At 39.3% G+C, this 20,641-nt stretch overlaps 1 protein-coding gene across 1 annotated transcript; it reads left to right on the top strand.

Moving 5' to 3' along the window:
- The first annotated feature begins 1,747 nt into the window (after positions 1–1,747).
- Positions 1,748–17,955, top strand: LOC143547943 (BTB/POZ domain-containing protein At1g21780-like). Its single transcript, XM_077039234.1, has 6 exons — positions 1,748–1,854; positions 1,971–2,128; positions 3,338–3,453; positions 3,553–3,906; position 4,330; positions 17,780–17,955. The coding sequence occupies exons 1-6, from the start codon at positions 1,748–1,750 to the stop codon at positions 17,953–17,955; spliced, it is 912 nt and encodes a 303-aa protein (XP_076895349.1).
- Positions 17,956–20,641: the final 2,686 nt, after the last annotated feature.

Below are 20,641 nucleotides of genomic sequence, written 5' to 3'. Positions count from 1 at the left end.
CCCGATTCAATTTAACTTATCAAAACAGTGGAATTATACAAGAAGAGTTTTCATATTTTAATTCTAGTTTTCCATAAAATTAAGTATTGTAATCCACATAAATAAAGAAAATCATAGCCATGCAGAGATGAAAGTCATCATATAATTTTTACATCAGTGGGTTGCATACATACTTGTATATGAGTTTTAATGGAGAAACCATCCACCCAAAAATATCTGTATTCGATAGTTTCAGAAAGAAAAGAAAAGTATCATATCCTTTTCATATCTCATAGATGAAATCCTATGGTTACAAAATAAAACCAAACACAAAACCTTTCTGTGTTGATTTCGATGGGTATATCCCAATTCTTTATTTTATTTAAACTCCTTTTCAAATCACATGGATTATGTCGAACCCCACAAAACTGTTTCACACTTGCAATCCTCCAACAAAACCATGCAAGACAGTAACCCAATAAAATCACTATAATTTTCAAATTATGGTGAACACACAAACCACGTAACACGATATATATTCACTGGAAATTTTCAGAAACTTCAAATCACAATCAACACCCAATAAAACCCTAAATAGGTTTATCTTTGTTGTATATATTGCGTACCTGAAGGATGAATTCGATCAATGATGCAAACCTGTAATCATGATTTCAATCTTGGTTTATTGAACAATTGCCTGGATTAATCTCTGAATCGTGAACCACTTTCAGATAAACCTATTTGCGGGTTACACGCAATGATTTATTGTATTTGCGGGTTACACGCAATGATTTATCGGATAAGACAGAGATTTTTCTGTAGTTGGAATTGAAATTTTTATTGTGTCAGTGAATTGAAGAACAAGAGAAAAGTAACCGTCTTCTCTGTTCAATATATTAGATGAAGTTAGAATGATTTCCAGGGAATGAAAAGCATAGATTAATATAATCTAAATCCAATTCCCTTATAAGCCTAAATAAATTAATAAAAGCCCAATTAACATTACACTTAAGCCCAAGTATAAAACCAAATAACAAAGACCAATAACATTATTGTTAAACAAGCCCGCACTCCCGCGTCACATAACTCGTTTAATCTCTTAACGTTATTTCCTCCATCGACAAGTTAATCCAATAACACTAAAATAACCAACAGAAACTAATTAAACACTAGCTACTAACGCGTTGCATGAGAACATGGGTTGAGAGAAGATGCATGAATTGGGAACATGGCATGGCTACGTGGGTGAAGCAGTAGCCATCGGGTCAGATCATATCAGTACTCCTTATACAATTATAAGTTTTTGTTTGATGAGTTCCAAATATTCATTAGAACATCATATATTTTTATTTTTTCTGTTATTTACGCTTTTGAAATTGTAGTTTATTTTCTAATTTTAAACATTATTTTTCATATCTTTAATTATCTTTTTGCAACCCATTTATTCAAATAAACAAATTTTAAATTTTGAAGTTATAATTTATAAATTTTATTATATTTAAGTTTTAAAACTTTAAATATTAGTATTTAACTCCAATCTAGTTTTGAATAAGATAGTAAGAATCCGACCCGTGCATATTTCGTAAGTGTGAAAAATTTACTCCATATATATAATCTTATGTTATCAATTAAAATTTAATCTGATTCCATAAAGATTTCTCAAGATACGGTTATATATATATATATATCATAACCTTTTTATATATACCCCCTATATGAATACAAGTACATTAAGAAAACAATATCGTAGGAGTAGAAGGGGACGAAGATGGTGGTAGAGACGGTATCCAGACTGGCTCAATGGAGGTCCGCAACCGACAACTTCGGAAATTGTAATATCATTTCCAAACCTTTCAAAATCGGCATGTGGAATTGGTATGTATATATTAATCTCCCTCCGTACTAGCTAGCTTTTGTAGTTTATCATTAATATTATTATTAATTCCTGATGATATGATAACTGATTGATTTGGAGGTTATGCATGAAATAGGCAATTATCAAATATCGTGCAGAATGGTTATCAGCATGCGTATATTTATCTGTCTCCCAAGGCTTCTCGGCTATCCAAAGAACAGTCGCCTTTAGCCGAATTCACCTTACGACTCACCGCTGGATCCGGAACCAACAAACAAGTGTTTGTCTCACCAGGTATATATGTGGATATAGGTTACAATCAATCAATCAATCATACTTATAGAGTTCTGCTTTATTTTGTTTTAACTAATGGATAGTATAGAACGTTATATTTGATTTCAGGATTATATAAAAAGTTTTTATAGGGTTTCTTAATTAATTTATGAGTTTCTGTATCATCAATAATTTAGTAAAGGTGTCATAAGGATATAGAAAAATCTTCTATTAGATAACCTATTAGGGGTTTGCGATCAACCAACACCTAGGGGGGGTCGGACGGTATTGGTTTGGACTTTGGTTAGTAGCGGTATCGTGACAACTCCTTTCTTCACATGGAAAACGTGATGCTGGAGCATTGCTTTGTAGTAGCTGATATATATCATAAATCTTTTAATTTGAATTTTGAATTACTATTATCTGTTATATTATTATTATTATTATTATTTATTTTTATTTTTATTTTTTTGCTTTGTTTTGGACCTTTTGGTATCACTGGAACGGAAGTTTTCTTTTTTCTTTTTTTAATGCTTATATGATATTTCTTTGAGGATTTATTTGGATAACATGAAATTTGGCCATTTGAAATTGTATACGAATTCGCATCAAGAAGTAACCATTCAAAATGTTTCTAATTAATTTTAAGGTTTTTTTTTAATAAAATAAAATTTCAGTAAAAAAATCATTTAAAAAATCTAAAACATCTCGGTGGCCCTAAATTATTGCTCATAATTTTTCTAGGCCAAGAATTTGATCCTAAGACCATGTTTAGTGGTTGCCAGATGATCTAAAGTCGGCGTCAAACACCACTTTGGGAGAAGGAGAGGGGCTCTTGGGGTGAGGTGGGTTGGGGAGGGGACGGTACTTCAATGACGGGCGTGAACGCTTACGTGATGGTAACGCAAGGGGACGTAGGGTCACATGTGTTTTTCCAACCAATGACAGTCACCATTTAATTTTTTATATTAAAAAGACATTAACTAATAGATGTATTGTTAGTTAAACCATTACGTGGAAGGAAAGGTTAGTTATGCTTACGTGATAGTAACGTAATGATACCTTTTGTAAGTGAAGGTCCCTCAACAACAACACATGGTCTAATAACTTCGTGTTTCACATTTGAAGAAATTTTCTTATTTTGCTTATCATGGTCCTCCATCTTTAGAAATTACCAACCGAATTTTGTTTTAACGGGGTTTCCTAATACAATGTTCTTTAATGTTGAAGTTTTCAAGAGACTTCTTCGGACATTTGACGACTTTGTCTGGACTACTGAGTCTTATATTTCTGGTAGCTTCATCATTGAAGTCGAGTTTCTGAACTTGCGGGTTCATTCAGCAAATGTAAGCATCTTAAATTCATGACAACTCATGATAACATATCAAATCATTTGTCTGTTAAATTCAAATCGGATCAAATTGCCATATGTAATGTTATTGCAGGGATATGTAGGAAGTTCAGTATGGCCAAGTGATGGACTGCTGAAATCATCAACAACTGAAGGCTCTCTTGGTTGTCTTTCCCACATGCTTCACGAGTCGATTAATACCGATGTCACCATTAACACGTGTGACGGCTCCTTAAAAGCTCACAAAGCAATTCTCTCTGCAAGTTCTCCGGTCTTTCACAGCATGTTCCGACACGATCTCAAAGAAAAAACATCATCCACCATTGATATCCAAGACATGTCACTAGAATCATGCGCCACGCTTCTTTGTTACTTGTATGGAACCATAACACATGAGAATTTTTGGAAGCACCGATATGCACTTTTAGGTGCCGCAAATAAGTATGCAGTTTCTGTTGGAAATCTTGTATAAAAGAATCCAAAAATAAGAAAAGAAATAATCAAGAAACGGTGAACCGGGCTTGTGTTTGACACAATTCCCTTAAACAGAATCACGGTCTGTTCCCAAGGTACTCCGGTTCGAAGCAGAAGCGTAGTACTGCCGGACTTGATCACTTGCCCGAAACGAAAACCGTAACAATGTTGTTGTAACAAAGAGGAAGAAGAAGAAGTATGTATGTTGGTGTATTTTCGGTTTTATGTCAACTCAAGAGATGGTCCGTTTATATAACCATAGAATCATAATCAATAATAATAATGACCATTAAATATCAAATAATGGCCATTAGTGCATTACAAAACCGAAATTAATAACCATTATCATAATGATCATTAATAATAATAATAATAATAATAATGGTCATTAGTGTAGAGTTGAAACCGAAAATAATCATTATCATCATAATAATTATTAATAAAATTGACCAACAGTTTCAGTTTATGAAATGAATCTCAAACGAATTCGAATCTCAAACGAATTCAAAATTTTTCTCACGTGGGCCCGGGTTTTAATTGAGACTTCATTCACACACTTTACTTAAAACTTCCAACAATCCCCCACATGAATGGAGGTCGAAACAACATTATTTCGATTAGATTTTAGCAGTTGAATCTTGCATACAATAGGTAGGCGTTATCCTTTGAACCTTTGCTTATGAAGCATACTTAGCCCACTGGCTCTGAGTAGACGGTGATGTCTTTGAACTCGTCTGCTGTTTGTGTAGACGACAATACACTTCACACAAGACTCTCCCTGACAAAGTCAAGTCCTCATAGTTATGTTCGTTATGGTCATGAACATGCGCCTGGTTCTGCAAGAGCTATTAAGTGTTGTGCCCAACAACACCCTTCGAAGCGGCCCCACTTCTCTCTCACATAGGTGATTCACCATGTATGACTACCTTGATCGAATCATTAAAAGCCATATGCTTAGCCTCATACTTGTCACTTTTAGGAATGGACTAGGAAGGTTACCTTGCTACGTGATAAACTCCCTCTTAAAATTGTAGGGTTATCCCCCCACAGTGACCGCACTAATTCATACAAGTAGGTTTTCCTATTGAACTCAACTCTTGGGATCTCCAATCTGTTGAGTTAGGTTTCCTTCGCATAAACTTTAATTTTTCAAGGGCTTCAGTCCCATTCCCATGGACGACTTCTGAACTAACTCATTACTTAGGCCTTTTGTTAGCGGATCCGCAATATTATGCTTTGACTTCACGTAGTCAACAGTGATAATTCCAGTAGATATTAGTTGTCGTACCGTATTATGTCTACGTCTAATATGTCTATTCTTACCATTATACATTGTGCTATGAGCTCTGCCAATTTCCGATTGGCTATCACAATGTATACAGATGGCCGATGCCGGCTTAGGCCATCTTGGTATATCCTCAACAAATTGACGTAACCATTCTGCCTCTTCACCCTCTTTATCTAGAGCGATGAATTCTGATTCCATCATGGATCTAGCTATAACTGTTTGTTTAGACGATTTCCACGATATAGCAGCACCTCCAAGTGTGAATACATACCCACTTGTTGCTCTGGAATCATTCGTGTCAGATATCCAATTTGCATCACAATGTCCTTCGACAACTGCAGGATATCTGTTATAATGTAACCCGTATTCTCTAGTGTATCTTAGGTACCGAAGCAACCGAATCACACAGTTCCAATGACTTGAACTTGGGTTGCTTTTGTATCTACTTAGCTTGCTCACAGCATATGCTAAGTCGGGTCTAGTGCAACTCATAAGATACATCAAGTTGCCAATAATTTTTTAGTATTCCAACTGGTTAACGGGTTCACCTCTATTCTTAGCTAGATGTTGACTCGTGTCAATGGGAGTTCTAGCTACATTAAAGTCATTCGCATTAAATTTCTCAAGAATTTTGCACACGTAATGGGATTGACTTAAAACAAGTCCATTTTGGGTTCGTGTGATTTTGACTCCCAAAATCACATCCGAAAAACCCATTTCCTTCATGTCAAATCTTTATTTTAACACGTTCTTAGTGGACGTTATGAAAGTTGTACTTCCAGCAATGAGCATATCATCTACGTATAGACACAAAATGACATATCCATCGGATGTGTCCTTCACGTATACACATTTGTCACATTCATTGATTTTGAACCCAACGTCAAGCATGACATGATCAAACTTTTGGTGTCATTGTTTAGGAGCTTGTTTCAATCCATACAAGGATTTCACAAGTTTACATACTTTCTTTTCTTTCCCAACGGCTATGAAGCCTTCAGGTTGTTCCATGTAAATCTCTTCCTCTAGATTTCCATTCAAGAAAGCCGTTTTTACATCCATTTGGTGAACTTCCAAGTTTCTAATGGCGGCAATGGCAAACACCAACCTTATAGATGTTATTCGCGTAACCAGCGAATATGTATCAAAGTAATCTAAACCTTCTCGTTGTTTATATCCTTTGATCACCAACCTTGCCTTATACTTATCGATGGTGCCATCAGGTTTCATCTTCTTCTTGAAGATCCATCGATATCCTAGTGGTTTACACCCTTGAGGAAGATCCACTAGTTCCCACGTATGATTTTTAAGATAGAATCTATCTCACATTTGATGGTAGAAAACATCTATATACCCATCGCTATTGTAAACATATTATGGTGAATTTTCAATGATGAATATCCAAGGATTTAAATATCTCATTACCAGATATTAATTCATATGTTACAATTCGTCATTAACATATAATTCATATGTTACAATTCGTCATTAACATATAATAATTCATATGTTACAATTCACACTTAGTAAATTTCCAAGGAGTTAATACATCATAAACATTTATTAATTCATTGCTACATTTCACACTTAGTGAATTTCCATGGAGTTAATACGTAATTAACATATATTAATTCATATGTTACAATTCACACTTAGTGAATTTCCATGGAGTTAATACGTAATTAACATATATTATTCAAAACTCCACATGGATAATCATACGATATTTACACATCAAATCCATATGGATAATCATCTTAGTGATATCATTTTATATTATGTATACAAGTACTCCCTCAAATAGAAATCCATGCACACATATCCTCATATATTCGTTTCACTTTTGAAACCATACTCTTGAACAAATATGTTCAAATAACATCCACTTGTTACAATTACTACACTTAAGTAGCAAAGCTTGAATTTTCTAACACATCCATTAGAAAATTAACATTTACACAAAACGTTATAAATAAATCGTATCTTACACGCATGTTAGATATTTAACGTTTACAAGAAATGAATGGTTTACTCAAAACCATTTCTAACACAATTGTTAGACACAAACGGTTGCAAAAATCGTTAACCAAAACTAATAAAATCCCAACGGTTTTCCAAGATCGGTTCTAACACTATAGTTAGAATACAAACGATAACACAAATCATTTTACCAACGGTTGATCAAATTTTACATTTTGTAACACGGTATAGGATTTAAGATTGCATCATGATCTCTAAAATCCAAACACACCAAGTTGTACTACGCACATAATTTCCCAAAAGAAAATATTTATAAGATTATAATATCTGAATATTTTTATTTCAAATCGTTTCGTGAAACCAAAATCCTTATAAATAAGGTTTTAAGATTGTAGCAACAATCTCATGGAATCTGTTTAAATTTGTTGGAAATTTTGTATAAAAGAATCCAAAAATAAGAAAAGAAATAATCAAGAAACGGTGAACCGGGCTTGTGTTTGACACAATTCCCTTAAACAGATTAGGGTCTGTTCCCAGGGTACTTGTGACATCTGCCCCGATCCGACCCGACCCAGGTACCCGTTTCTCTGATCCGATCTCTTTCTTTTATGATTTAATATTTATTTATACTTATACTTTACTTTTAATAATAATATATGTTTTCCTTCCCGCCTCTTCCTCTCTTTTTCTTTCCGCCGTCCCGTCCCTCTTCCTTCTCTCTTTCCGCCTTCTTTTCCCTCTTGTCGCCGTCCCGCCCTTACGCCTTGTTTCCCTCTTTTTCTTCTAACTCTTTGCTTGTCCTTTGTTCCTTCCCGCCTAAGGTTGTCTGCGCAGCTCCACGCGCCAGACTCCTTACAAGGAAGCCTGCGTGAAGACCACCTGTTACAGCGATACGCGAGACGAACTTTTCTCGCAGCGCGCTAAGAATTGTAAATCTTCTCGCAGCGCGCTAAGAACGGTAGTTCTTCCCGCGACGCGCTAAGGATTTGTAGTTCTTCTCGCAGCGCGCTAAGAATTGTAAATCTTCTCGCAGCGCGCTAAGAACGGTAGTTCTTCCCGCGACGCGCTAAGGATTTGTAGTTCTTCTCGCAGCGCGCTAAGAATCGTAGTTCATCCCGCGGCGCGCTAGGAATTTTAGTTCCTCCCGCGGCGCGCTAAGAAATGTGATTCTTCCCGCGACGCGTTAAGGTTGGTTCTGTCTGCCTTCGCGCTCGCGCACTTTTGCCTTCGCGCTCCAGCCTTCTCGCGCTAAACCCTTTGAGTTTTCTTCTGTTGAATCTAGCCGTTTGCTTTTGTGTTGTCTTATCTTTTGAGCTGTTGACCTAATCTGCTTTATGTCTGAAAAGTTACTTTCGGCGCAGCATGCGCACCAACCCCATTGGTTGGCAAAAAAAAAGTGACTGACATTATCTTTTGAGATCTGCTTTTTCCATGCTTGACCAGTACCTTTATCTGAACCGCCCATGCCTTTTTACTGTTCCCTGTCAGCCTTTTTCTCTTTTTCCCTGCTGCCATATCTTTTGATATCTTTTACTTTCTGAACTTGCTTTTGATATCTTTTGTTATCTTTTGTTTTGTCTTGTTCTGTTTGTCTTGGAATATTTTCCCCTTTTTCTGGATTCATGTCTCCTAGGGTTTCCCTATAAATAATAATCTTATTTTTCTTAACACTACACACACAAACACTTAATCTCTCCTGTTCTTCCTTGCTCTCTGCCGTTGATCCTCTGCCGCCTCTCTTTGCCTCCGTCTTCCTCCCTGTTCTGCCCTGCTTTTCCGGTAATATATATATTATATATAATAATTTACTTATTAATTATGCTAACTTATAATCAAGACTTAAAACAGATCATTAAAACAATAATCTTTAATTATAGGTTAACTTGTGCTAGTTTAAAGTTGGTTCTTGCTTTATCTTACACCGCATCGTTTATCAAGTGAGTAATCTCGTACCTAATCCCTTTTTGCTTTTAATGTTTTGGGATGTTCATGTGTTCATACAAACTTAGAGTCTTAAACTTGTTTATGAGCTTTAGTCGCGCAGTATCCCATGTGTTGAGGACGTTTACTTGGCTGTTTATTTGTATGTGTGTATCATTAACCGCTTTGTTCGGCCTATTCCGAAGTTTTCATGGATCCATTAGATGAACACGGGAGACCTATCGTTTACGGTTTTTCTTTGTTTACACTTGCACAGATGTTTTCTCGTTTTTGTGCTCAATTGGGAGCACGGATTGAACTATGAACTATGAGCTATGATCTATCTAGGCTTGATCACAATCTGATTGCACCCTTGTTAAACACCAGACATTCACGTGTTGCGCGCAGATTTATTGTTATCTATGTATTGTATTAAACTTGATTTCTCACCAACACGCAAGTGTTTGACGTTTATTTTAACACATGTTCAGGTTTGCAGTAGCTGTTTTGGAGCTTGTGGACACATAGGAAGTTTTCTTTATTTTGGACCTAGATTAAAATGTATCAAGACAAGTTTTTGCTGTTCGAATATTATGATTTATAATATATTGATTTATGATGTTTTATGTTATCTTGTGTTTACCTTGCGCGTGCGCGAATGAATGTATTTATTAAATATTGACACCCAATAGTGTCACGAGTAATGAAACAATATGTGGCGCCCCGATGTATAATCCGCCTTTGGTCGGGGTGTTACAGATTGGTATCAGAGCTCGTTGACTTTAGGATAGGTGGTTAGACGTAACGGCCTAGAATACCTAAGAGTCCCTTCTCGCGCATGAGAGAAATCTCATGTTTGCGCGCTTATTGTTAATTACTCGTTATTTATGAATATGCTCGCGCTTGCGCAGTATATGATTTTATGTTTTATTTCGCGATATTTCGATTTTTGTTGAATTTCGATTTTTATTGATTTTACTTACATATTCGTTTGTTGGGATTGAAAATCCGAAAAGTCATGGTGATACATGAATAGGTGATTTTCAATTTCCATTTACGATTATGTTCTGAGGTTGGAGACTTGAAAAGTCATGGTGATACATGAATTGTCAACCTCCAATACTCATTTTCTTGTATATTTTATATTGAGGATTGAAAAGTCATGGTGATACATGAATCGTCAATCTCCAATACTCGTTTACTCGTATATTTTAAATTGGGAATTCGGAAAGTCATGGTGATACATGAATTGTCGATTCTTGATTCGAATTTGCTACCTTTATTAAGTCTGCATTTAGGGTCATTTATTTTACTTTAACTTTTGATAGTATCTAACTCCGCGAAACCAAGCTTTTCGAGGTTATACTTTGCGATAAAACCAAGATATTAACTAAAATTAAAACTTTTATAGAATGCCTCCGCTATCTCGCCGATTTCAGAGAAGAGAAGCCTCGCGCAGACGCTCGCAGCAACGTTCCCAGGAAATGGCCGCCGCGATAGCCCAAGCCTTGAGCCAAAACAATACCTCCAGTTATAACATTAAGTCCTTTAACGCGGGTAACCCTCCAAAGTTCACAGGTCTTGAAGGAGCCACCGTGATGCTCCAGTGGCTTGAGAAAATAGAAAACACTTTCCTCCACACCCAATGCCCCTCAGACAGACGAACCCTGTATGCTTCTAGTGTCCTGGAATCTAGAGCGCTTACATGGTGGAATGGAGTAGCTCATGCGCGTGGCGCAGAAACTGCTTCTAGCATGCCCTGGGAGGAATTCAAAGAAATTCTGACGCGAGAATTCTGCCCTCCCAACGAAGTTAAGCGCCTGGAGGAAGAATTTTGGAATCTTAAGCAGTACAGTGGTGAAGCGCGCGAGTACGCGATGCGTTTCCATGAACTAAGCCTGCTTGTCCCTCACCTTGTTACCCCTTCCCGCCGAGCCATAGAGAAATTCCTTGGGGGTCTCCCCATGGAAATTCAAGATTCTGTATGGGCCAGAAACCCAGTAACCCTCTCTGACGCCATCGAGTTGGCCGCTGTGCTCAGCGACAACCATGTCAGAGCAGGAACCCTGTTCCTGCGGGGAACTGAGAAGACCAAACTCACCAAGACTGCCCCTGAACCAACAGAAACCAAACCTGAACCCTCAAACCGTAACAACCTCAAGCGCAGGCGCAAGGCCTATGCGCTTACCAACCCGCCCATTGCCCAGCAACCCATTTATCAACCTCCAGTTTACGCGCCTAACCCTCTGACAGCCTACCCAACACCTCCTGTAGTCCACAACTATGCCTTAACCAATCCCGCACTCCCTGCCCCGCCACCTAAGAAACCTTACACAGGAAATCAACCCTTTTGCCCAACCTGTAGACTTCACCACCCAACCCAAACCCCGTGTCGACAATGTAACCGATGTGGCCGCGTTGGTCACTCTGCCGAATACTGTAGAGTCCCTCCCGCCAATCCAATTGCGCCAATACCACCAGTCTACCCGCAGAACCCACAACCAACCTACCAAAACCCACGACCCAGATCGTGCTTTAACTGCGGTGATCCCAGTCATTTCCGGAACGCGTGCCCAAGACTACAAGTTCAGATTACACAAGCGAATCCGGTGAACCAGATTTCGAACCAAGTGACACGCGGACGAGCTTTTAACATAACCGCGCACCAAGCGCAAGCGAATAATGACGTAGTTAATGGTACATTTTTACTTAACGGATTTTATGCTTCTATACTTTTTGATACTGGCGCCGATCGAAGTTTTATCTCTCGCGCCTTCGAGCAGAAGCTTGCGCGACCGCGCGATAACTTAAAAGAAGATTTTTCAGTTGAATTGGCTAACGGTGAAACTGTTTTAATTAACTCTGTGATTAAAGATTGCACGCTTAACCTTAACGAAAACGATTTTCTGATTGACCTCATCCCTATGTCTCTTGGAAGCTTTGATGTTATCATTGGTATGGACTGGCTCTCGAAGAATCGCGCCGAAGTTATTTGCGCCAAGAAGTTGATTCGCATTCCTCGAGAAAATGGTGATCTTCACATCTACGGCGAAAAACCCTCCCGCGGTCTTAAGCTTATGTCTTGCGCCGAAGCCCAAAGGCTTATGCGGAAGAAGTGTGTTGCATTCTTAGCCCATGTGGTCAAACCTGCTGAAGAGAAGAAGCTTCGCGATATCCCTGTTGTGCGTGATTTCCCTGAAGTTTTTCCTGATGATCTTCCTGGTATCCCTCCCGCTCGTGAAGTTGAGTTCCGTATTGATCTTGTCCCTGGTGCTTCCCCCGTAGCTAAATCTCCTTACCGTCTTGCGCCCGCTGAGATGCAAGAATTGGCAAGCCAACTTCAAGAGTTGACCGCTAAAGGATTCATTCGTCCTAGCTCTTCGCCCTGGGGTGCTCCGGTGTTGTTCGTTAAAAAGAAAGATGGATCGTTTCGCATGTGTATCGATTACCGCGAGTTGAACAAACTCACCATTAAAAACCGGTATCCCTTACCGCGTATTGACGACCTCTTTGATCAACTCCAAGGTGCCTCTTGTTTCTCCAAGATTGATCTCCGCTCTGGTTATCACCAGTTGCGCATCCGCGATGAAGATGTTCCGAAGACTGCTTTTCGAACTCGCTATGGCCATTTTGAATTCTTGGTCATGTCCTTCGGTTTAACCAACGCACCCGCCGTTTTCATGGATCTAATGAATCGGGTGTGTAGGCCTTTCTTGGATAAATTCGTGATCGTGTTTATCGATGATGTTCTGGTGTATTCTAAGACCAAGGCCGAGCATGAGCAACATCTTCGGTTGGTGTTGCAAAAGCTTAGAGCTGAGCAACTCTATGCTAAGCTTTCCAAGTGTGAATTCTGGTCTGATGAAGTACAGTTTCTTGGCCATGTTGTGAACAAGATGGGTATTCATGTCGACCCATCCAAAATTGAAGCAATCAAGAACTGGATTACGCCATCCTCTCCTTCTGAGATCCGTTCCTTTCTGGGCTTAGCTGGTTATTACCGGCGCTTCATTTCGAACTTCTCAAAGATCGTTTTGCCTTTAACAGCTCTAACGCACAAAGGTAAACCATATATTTGGGGCTCGAAGCAAGAAGAAGCCTTTCTATCGCTCAAGCGATTGTTGTGTGAAGCTCCTGTTCTTGCGCTACCTGAGGGTAATGATGATTTTGTCGTGTACTGCGATGCCTCCAACCAAGGTCTCGGTTGTGTTCTTATGCAACGAGGCAAGGTTATCGCTTACGCATCAAGGCAACTTAAGGTTCATGAAAAGAATTATACAACTCACGACCTCGAACTTGGTGCAGTTGTATTTGCCTTGAAGATCTGGAGACACTACCTCTATGGTACTAAGTGTATCCTTTACACTGACCATAAAAGCCTTCAGCATATCTTTGATCAGAAGGAACTTAACATGAGGCAACGCCGATGGAACGAACTCATCAGCGATTACGATTGTGAGATCCGGTATCATCCTGGTAAGGCTAATGTGGTAGCCGATGCGCTCAGCCGAAAACCCTGCCAGCTTAACTGTATCTTGCCGCGCACGCATCTTCACTTTGCGCCGATTCAAAGCAACCTTGAATCGCGTATTCGTGACGCGCAGCGCGCATCCATCAGTAATGGTAACCTTCGCGCCGAGTTAGCGTGTGGCGCGGAAGCGCATTTTGTGCCCAATCTGGGTGGAATTCTCTGCTATCTTAATCGCATCTGGATTCCCTTTGATGAGAATCTTCGCGCTGATATCCTGAGTGAGGCGCACAAATCTCGGTATTCTATTCATCCTGGCGCTGATAAGATGTACAAGGATTTGCGCATTACTTATTGGTGGCCCGGTATGAAAAAGGATATTGCTGTGTTCGTAGCTAAATGCCTGACTTGTTCTAAAGTAAAAGCTGAACACCAACGCCCATCCGGTTTGCTCGAACAACCAGAAATTCCTACGTGGAAATGGGAATGTGTAGCGATGGACTTTATTACCAAGTTACCTTTGACAGCAAGCAAACATGATAGCATTTGGGTAATAGTGGATCGTTTGACTAAGTCTGCTCACTTTCTGCCCATTCGTGAAAACTACCGTGTTGAGCAACTCGCGCAGCTTTATGTCAAGGAAATTGTCTGCCGCCATGGTACTCCTTTGAGCATCATATCCGATCGCGATGGCCGTTTTATATCTCGCTTTTGGAAATCTCTCCAATCTGCGCTACGAACTCGCTTGGACATGAGTACGGCATATCATCCCCAGACTGACGGTCAGTCTGAGCGAACTATTCAGACTCTTGAGGATATGCTCCGATCTAGTGTTCTTGATTTTGGAGGTAATTGGGATTCGCACCTGCCTTTGATCGAGTTCTCTTATAATAACAGCTATCATTCCAGTATCGGTATGGCCCCATTTGAAGCACTTTACGGTCATAAGTGCCGCTCCCCGATTTGTTGGAGCGAAGTGGGTGAAACTCAAATCACAGGACCCGAACTTGTTCAAGAGACAACCGATAAAATCGCCAAGATCCGTGATCATCTGCTGACTGCCAGAAGCCGACAGAAGAGTTACGCAGATCGCAGGCGAAAGCCTCTCGAATTTCAAGTTGGTGATCTTGTTCTCCTCAAAGTGTTGCCCTGGAAGGGTGTTGTCCGCTTTGGGAAGAAAGGTAAGCTTGCTCCTCGATATGTTGGACCATTTAAGATTCTCGCGCGTGTAGGAAAAGTTGCCTACAGACTTGACCTGCCGCCCGCGCTCAGTAATGTGCATCCAACGTTCCATGTATCCAATCTCAAGAAATGTTTAGCTGAAGAGAACCTTCACATACCACTTGATGAAGTTCAAGTTGATGAATCCATGCATTTCGTTGAGAAGCCTGTTGAGATTTTGGATCGCGAGGTAAAGCAAACCAAGCGCAGTCGTATCCCTATCGTGAAAGTTCGCTGGGAGTCCAAGCGCGGAGCCGAGTTTACATGGGAAAGGGAAGATCAAATGAAGATCAAGTACCCGCACCTGTTCTCTGCGCAACCTACTTCGAGATAAATTTCGGGACGAAATTTCTTAAAGTAGGGGAGACTGTGACATCTGCCCCGATCCGACCCGACCCAGGTACCCGTTTCTCTGATCCGATCTCTTTCTTTTATGATTTAATATTTATTTATACTTATACTTTACTTTTAATAATAATATATGTTTTCCTTCCCGCCTCTTCCTCTCTTTTTCTTTCCGCCGTCCCGTCCCTCTTCCTTCTCTCTTTCCGCCTTCTTTTCCCTCTTGTCGCCGTCCCGCCCTTACGCCTTGTTTCCCTCTTTTTCTTCTAACTCTTTGCTTGTCCTTTGTTCCTTCCCGCCTAAGGTTGTCTGCGCAGCTCCACGCGCCAGACTCCTTACAAGGAAGCCTGCGTGAAGACCACCTGTTACAGCGATACGCGAGACGAACTTTTCTCGCAGCGCGCTAAGAATTGTAAATCTTCTCGCAGCGCGCTAAGAACGGTAGTTCTTCCCGCGACGCGCTAAGGATTTGTAGTTCTTCTCGCAGCGCGCTAAGAATTGTAAATCTTCTCGCAGCGCGCTAAGAACGGTAGTTCTTCCCGCGACGCGCTAAGGATTTGTAGTTCTTCTCGCAGCGCGCTAAGAATCGTAGTTCATCCCGCGGCGCGCTAGGAATTTTAGTTCCTCCCGCGGCGCGCTAAGAAATGTGATTCTTCCCGCGACGCGTTAAGGTTGGTTCTGTCTGCCTTCGCGCTCGCGCACTTTTGCCTTCGCGCTCCAGCCTTCTCGCGCTAAACCCTTTGAGTTTTCTTCTGTTGAATCTAGCCGTTTGCTTTTGTGTTGTCTTATCTTTTGAGCTGTTGACCTAATCTGCTTTATGTCTGAAAAGTTACTTTCGGCTCAGCATGCGCACCAACCCCATTGGTTGGCAAAAAAAAAAGTGACTGACATTATCTTTTGAGATCTGCTTTTTCCATGCTTGACCAGTACCTTTATCTGAACCGCCCATGCCTTTTTACTGTTCCCTGTCAGCCTTTTTCTCTTTTTCCCTGCTGCCATATCTTTTGATATCTTTTACTTTCTGAACTTGCTTTTGATATCTTTTGTTATCTTTTGTTTTGTCTTGTTCTGTTTGTCTTGGAATATTTTCCCCTTTTTCTGGATTCATGTCTCCTAGGGTTTCCCTATAAATAATAATCTTATTTTTCTTAACACTACACACACAAACACTTAATCTCTCCTGTTCTTCCTTGCTCTCTGCCGTTGATCCTCTGCCGCCTCTCTTTGCCTCCGTCTTCCTCCCTGTTCTGCCCTGCTTTTCCGGTAATATATATATTATATATAATAATTTACTTATTAATTATGCTAACTTATAATCAAGACTTAAAACAGATCATTAAAACAATAATCTTTAATTATAGGTTAACTTGTGCTAGTTTAAAGTTGGTTCTTGCTTTATCTTACACCGCATCGTTTATCAAGTGAGTAATCTCGTACCTAATCCCTTTTTGCTTTTAATGTTTTGGGATGTTCATGTGTTCATACAAACTTAGAGTCTTAAACTTGTTTATGAGCTTTAGTCGCGCAGTATCCCATGTGTTGAGGACGTTTACTTGGCTGTTTATTTGTATGTGTGTATCATTAACCGCTTTGTTCGGCCTATTCCGAAGTTTTCATGGATCCATTAGATGAACACGGGAGACCTATCGTTTACGGTTTTTCTTTGTTTACACTTGCACAGATGTTTTCTCGTTTTTGTGCTCAATTGGGAGCACGGATTGAACTATGAACTATGAGCTATGATCTATCTAGGCTTGATCACAATCTGATTGCACCCTTGTTAAACACCAGACATTCACGTGTTGCGCGCAGATTTATTGTTATCTATGTATTGTATTAAACTTGATTTCTCACCAACACGCAAGTGTTTGACGTTTATTTTAACACATGTTCAGGTTTGCAGTAGCTGTTTTGGAGCTTGTGGACACATAGGAAGTTTTCTTTATTTTGGACCTAGATTAAAATGTATCAAGACAAGTTTTTGCTGTTCGAATATTATGATTTATAATATATTGATTTATGATGTTTTATGTTATCTTGTGTTTACCTTGCGCGTGCGCGAATGAATGTATTTATTAAATATTGACACCCAATAGTGTCACGAGTAATGAAACAATATGTGGCGCCCCGATGTATAATCCGCCTTTGGTCGGGGTGTTACAGTACTCTGGTTCGAAGCAGAAGCGTAGTACTGCCGGACTTGATCACTTGCCCGAAACGAAAACCGTAACAATGTTGTTGTAACAAAGAGGAAGAAGAAGAAGTGTGTATGTTGGTGTATTTTCGGTTTTATGTCAACTCAAGAGATGGTCCGTTTATATAACCATAGAATCATAATCAATAATGATAATGACCATTAAATATCAAATAATGGTCATTAGTGCATTACAAAACCGAAATTAATAACCATTATCATAATGATCATTAATAATAATAATAATAATAATAATGGTCATTAGTGTAGAGTTGAAACCGAAAATAATCATTATCATCATAATGATTATTAATAAAATTGACCAACAATTTCAGTTTATGAAATGAATCTCAAACGAATTCAAAATTTTCCTCACGCGGGCCCGGGTTTTAATTGAGACTTCATTCACACACTTTACTTAAAACTTCCAACAGTTTCAAGGTTGACGAATATATGTGAGGAAAGTTTGTTAGAAGATATAAGCACGGGTAATGTTCTAGAGAGGCTGCAGGAAGCTTGGCTTTACCAGCTTGATAAGTTGAATAAGGGGTGTCTGACTTATTTATTTTACTTTGGGAAGATACGAGATATTAAGTTAACGAGTTTTTAAAGAGTGCAGATAAAGAACTAATTCAGGAGATGTTTCAAGAGGGGCTTACCAGCTTAAGCACTTAGGGGGTGTTTGGTACAGAGAATGGAAAAGGAGAGAAAATAGAAATGGAAATGGAATTGTAGAGAAAGAGAATTAGTATGGAGAATGAGAATCATTTCTCTTGTTTGGTACACGAGAAAATAAACAGAGAACTCTACCATACCCAACCCCACCTCCACCCAACCTGACACCACTCACCACCGCAGCCCCACCACCACAGCCCCACCACCACAGCACCACCACCACAGCCCCACCACCACCACCAGCCCCACCACCACAGCCCCACACCACCAGCACCACCACCACAGCCCTTTCTTCAACCACAGCCCACCACCACCGGCTGCCGCCACCAAATCCCCTTCTTCAACCACAGTACACAAGAAATTAAAAAGATTCAAATTTTTGGAACATAAGATATAGAAAAAGGAGGCTCAGATCTGTCATCACTGCCTCTTTGGAGATTTTGTGGTGGTGGTTGTGGTGGCGATGATGATGATGATAATCAGAAGCCACCTGCGACCACCGCCGATTTCCACCACCACTGTCACCCACCTGCGACCACAATCACCCGACCATCTGAAAACCCTAACCTACCACGAACCACCACTTGAAACCCTAATCTCCGTTCACCCGTACCAACTGCAACCTACAACCGGTTACCATCTCTGTGTTCACCACTGCGAACGGCGGAGACGGGGTGGTGGTTGCAGACTTGGAGACGAGGTGGCGGTTGCAGACTTGGAGACGAGGTGGCGGCCGGAGACGAGGTGGTGGCCGGAGACGGGGTGGTGGTCGGAGACGAGGTGGTGGCCGGAGACGAGGTGGTGACATGCTATGAGGAGGCTGCTGAGAAATGGATTTCTCTTTGTTTTAAAGAGAAATAGAATTCTCTAGTTTTAGAGAAATAGAAAGAGAAATAGAAATGAAAAGTGGAAAACAAACAAAAGAAATATTTCTAATTCCATTTCTCCCCAATCAAATCCCTCTACCAAACACCCCCTTAGGATTATGGTGTATGTTTTTACTGTTTCGTTTCAGTATGCGTAAACTTTTAACTTGAAGTTGAAAACATAAATGAGGTATGTTAGCATGAAAGTTTGGGATTTTGATGGTTGCAAACTGTAATCTTGTTGGTTTTCCTTTAATGAATTCCACCTTCATTATAATTATTGTAGGTCAGTGAAGTTATTTTTAGTTTTATTTTATTTGTTATTTAGTTAGCGAGACTCTGCTTGGTAAACAGGTCGATTATTAAGGGCTACAATTTCCATATTGTAATTTATTTTCTAATTTTAAACATTTTAATTTAATTTATTTACTCAATCATACTTTATCAACTTACTTATTCAAATAAATAAATTTTAAATTTTGAAGCTACAAATTTTCTTATGTTTTAACTTTTGAAATTCTAAGTATTATTATTTAGCTCAACAAGGCCGTCTTCAAGAAAATCAATAAAAAAAATTGGCCGAGGGCGAAAACAATGTTTGGCCTTAATAATTTTTTATTTTTTTTAGTTTAAACAATTAAATGTTTAAATGAAATTGGGCTTAAATGAGTTGAGTAATTAGGTTTAAACATTAAAAATAAATATATTTTTTGCATGAACTATATATAAATTAAAAAAAAAAGTTGGGGCCTATCGGGTGATCGGGCCAGTGGTCGTCCAGCACACCGTCGTCCTTTAAAGGTAGCACTATCGTGCATCGTGACAGGGATAGGACGGTATTGGTTTGGTTACTTGTGGTATTCCGGCGACTCCTTTTTCCACATAATGTGATGCTTAAGCTTCGGGTGTGAAGGCAAGGGAAGTGAGGCAACATGTTTTACAACCAATCACATTTAATTGCCCGTTCATTTTTTTATATTAAAAGAAGATTAATATAATAATGGTGTTGTTAGTTTAACATTGCACATTATTTATGGAAATGTCCGTGAATGCTCCTCAAAGTGGCAGTGTCGTGATGGTACTTTTTGTTAGTGAAACTCGCTCTAGTATACATGGTCTAATAATATATATAGTGTTTCACATATGAAGAACTGTTCTTATTTTACTTATCATGGTCCTCCATCTTTAAAATTTATCTCCATCTTTAAAATTTATCATCCAGTCTTAGCTTACTTTTCTATTAAAAGTTAAAAGTGACAATCTTGTTTTAACGGGGTTTCCTAATGCATTGCTTTTTTTTTTTTTTTTGAATGTTAAAGCTTTTTCCTCCTACTATTTACATTATACCCCCATTGTCAGGAATCGAACCCTGGACCTCTCACCCAAAGGCCAAAGCCTTTACCATCCCACCAAAGTGGAGATGGCTTCCTAATGCATTGCTGCTTAATGTTTTTCGAGACACTTCTTCCGACATTTTCTGAATTTTTCTGGGTACCTACAAGTTTATTGGTTATACCTTTTTTACTGTTTTTTGTTAGGAGTACTCTTGAGGAGCACTTTGGACAAATGACATTGAATTATTCCTTAATATTTTAGATCTAGTGAGTGGTCGTTCTAAAAGGTACCGTTCTTTTTTAGCTATTTTATTAGTGTTAACCGGTGGCGATTGTGAAATATTAGTCCAATTAATCTGAAAAATAGCGCTTGGAAAAGTTGGGCTTTTGTCAAACTCTCGCTAACGTTTGGTATGAAGCA

Source organism: Bidens hawaiensis, unplaced genomic scaffold (genome assembly GCF_021521415.1).
Source record: "Bidens hawaiensis isolate Kalapana, Puna unplaced genomic scaffold, B.hawaiensis_p1.1 tig00014897_1, whole genome shotgun sequence".
Lineage (NCBI taxonomy): Eukaryota > Viridiplantae > Streptophyta > Magnoliopsida > Asterales > Asteraceae > Bidens > Bidens hawaiensis.
This window is presented reverse-complemented; position numbering and strand designations above follow the sequence as displayed.

Bases quoted from the DNA above. Each gene is read 5' to 3' on its own strand.
- LOC143547943 (XM_077039234.1), top strand. From the start codon at position 1,748: ATGGTGGTAGAGACGGTATCCAGACTGGCTCAATGGAGGTCCGCAACC. The intron at 1,855-1,970 runs GTATGTATATAT...TGCATGAAATAG, and splicing joins AAAATCGGCATGTGGAATTG to GCAATTATCAAATATCGTGC. The intron at 2,129-3,337 runs GTATATATGTGG...TTAATGTTGAAG, and splicing joins ACAAGTGTTTGTCTCACCAG to TTTTCAAGAGACTTCTTCGG.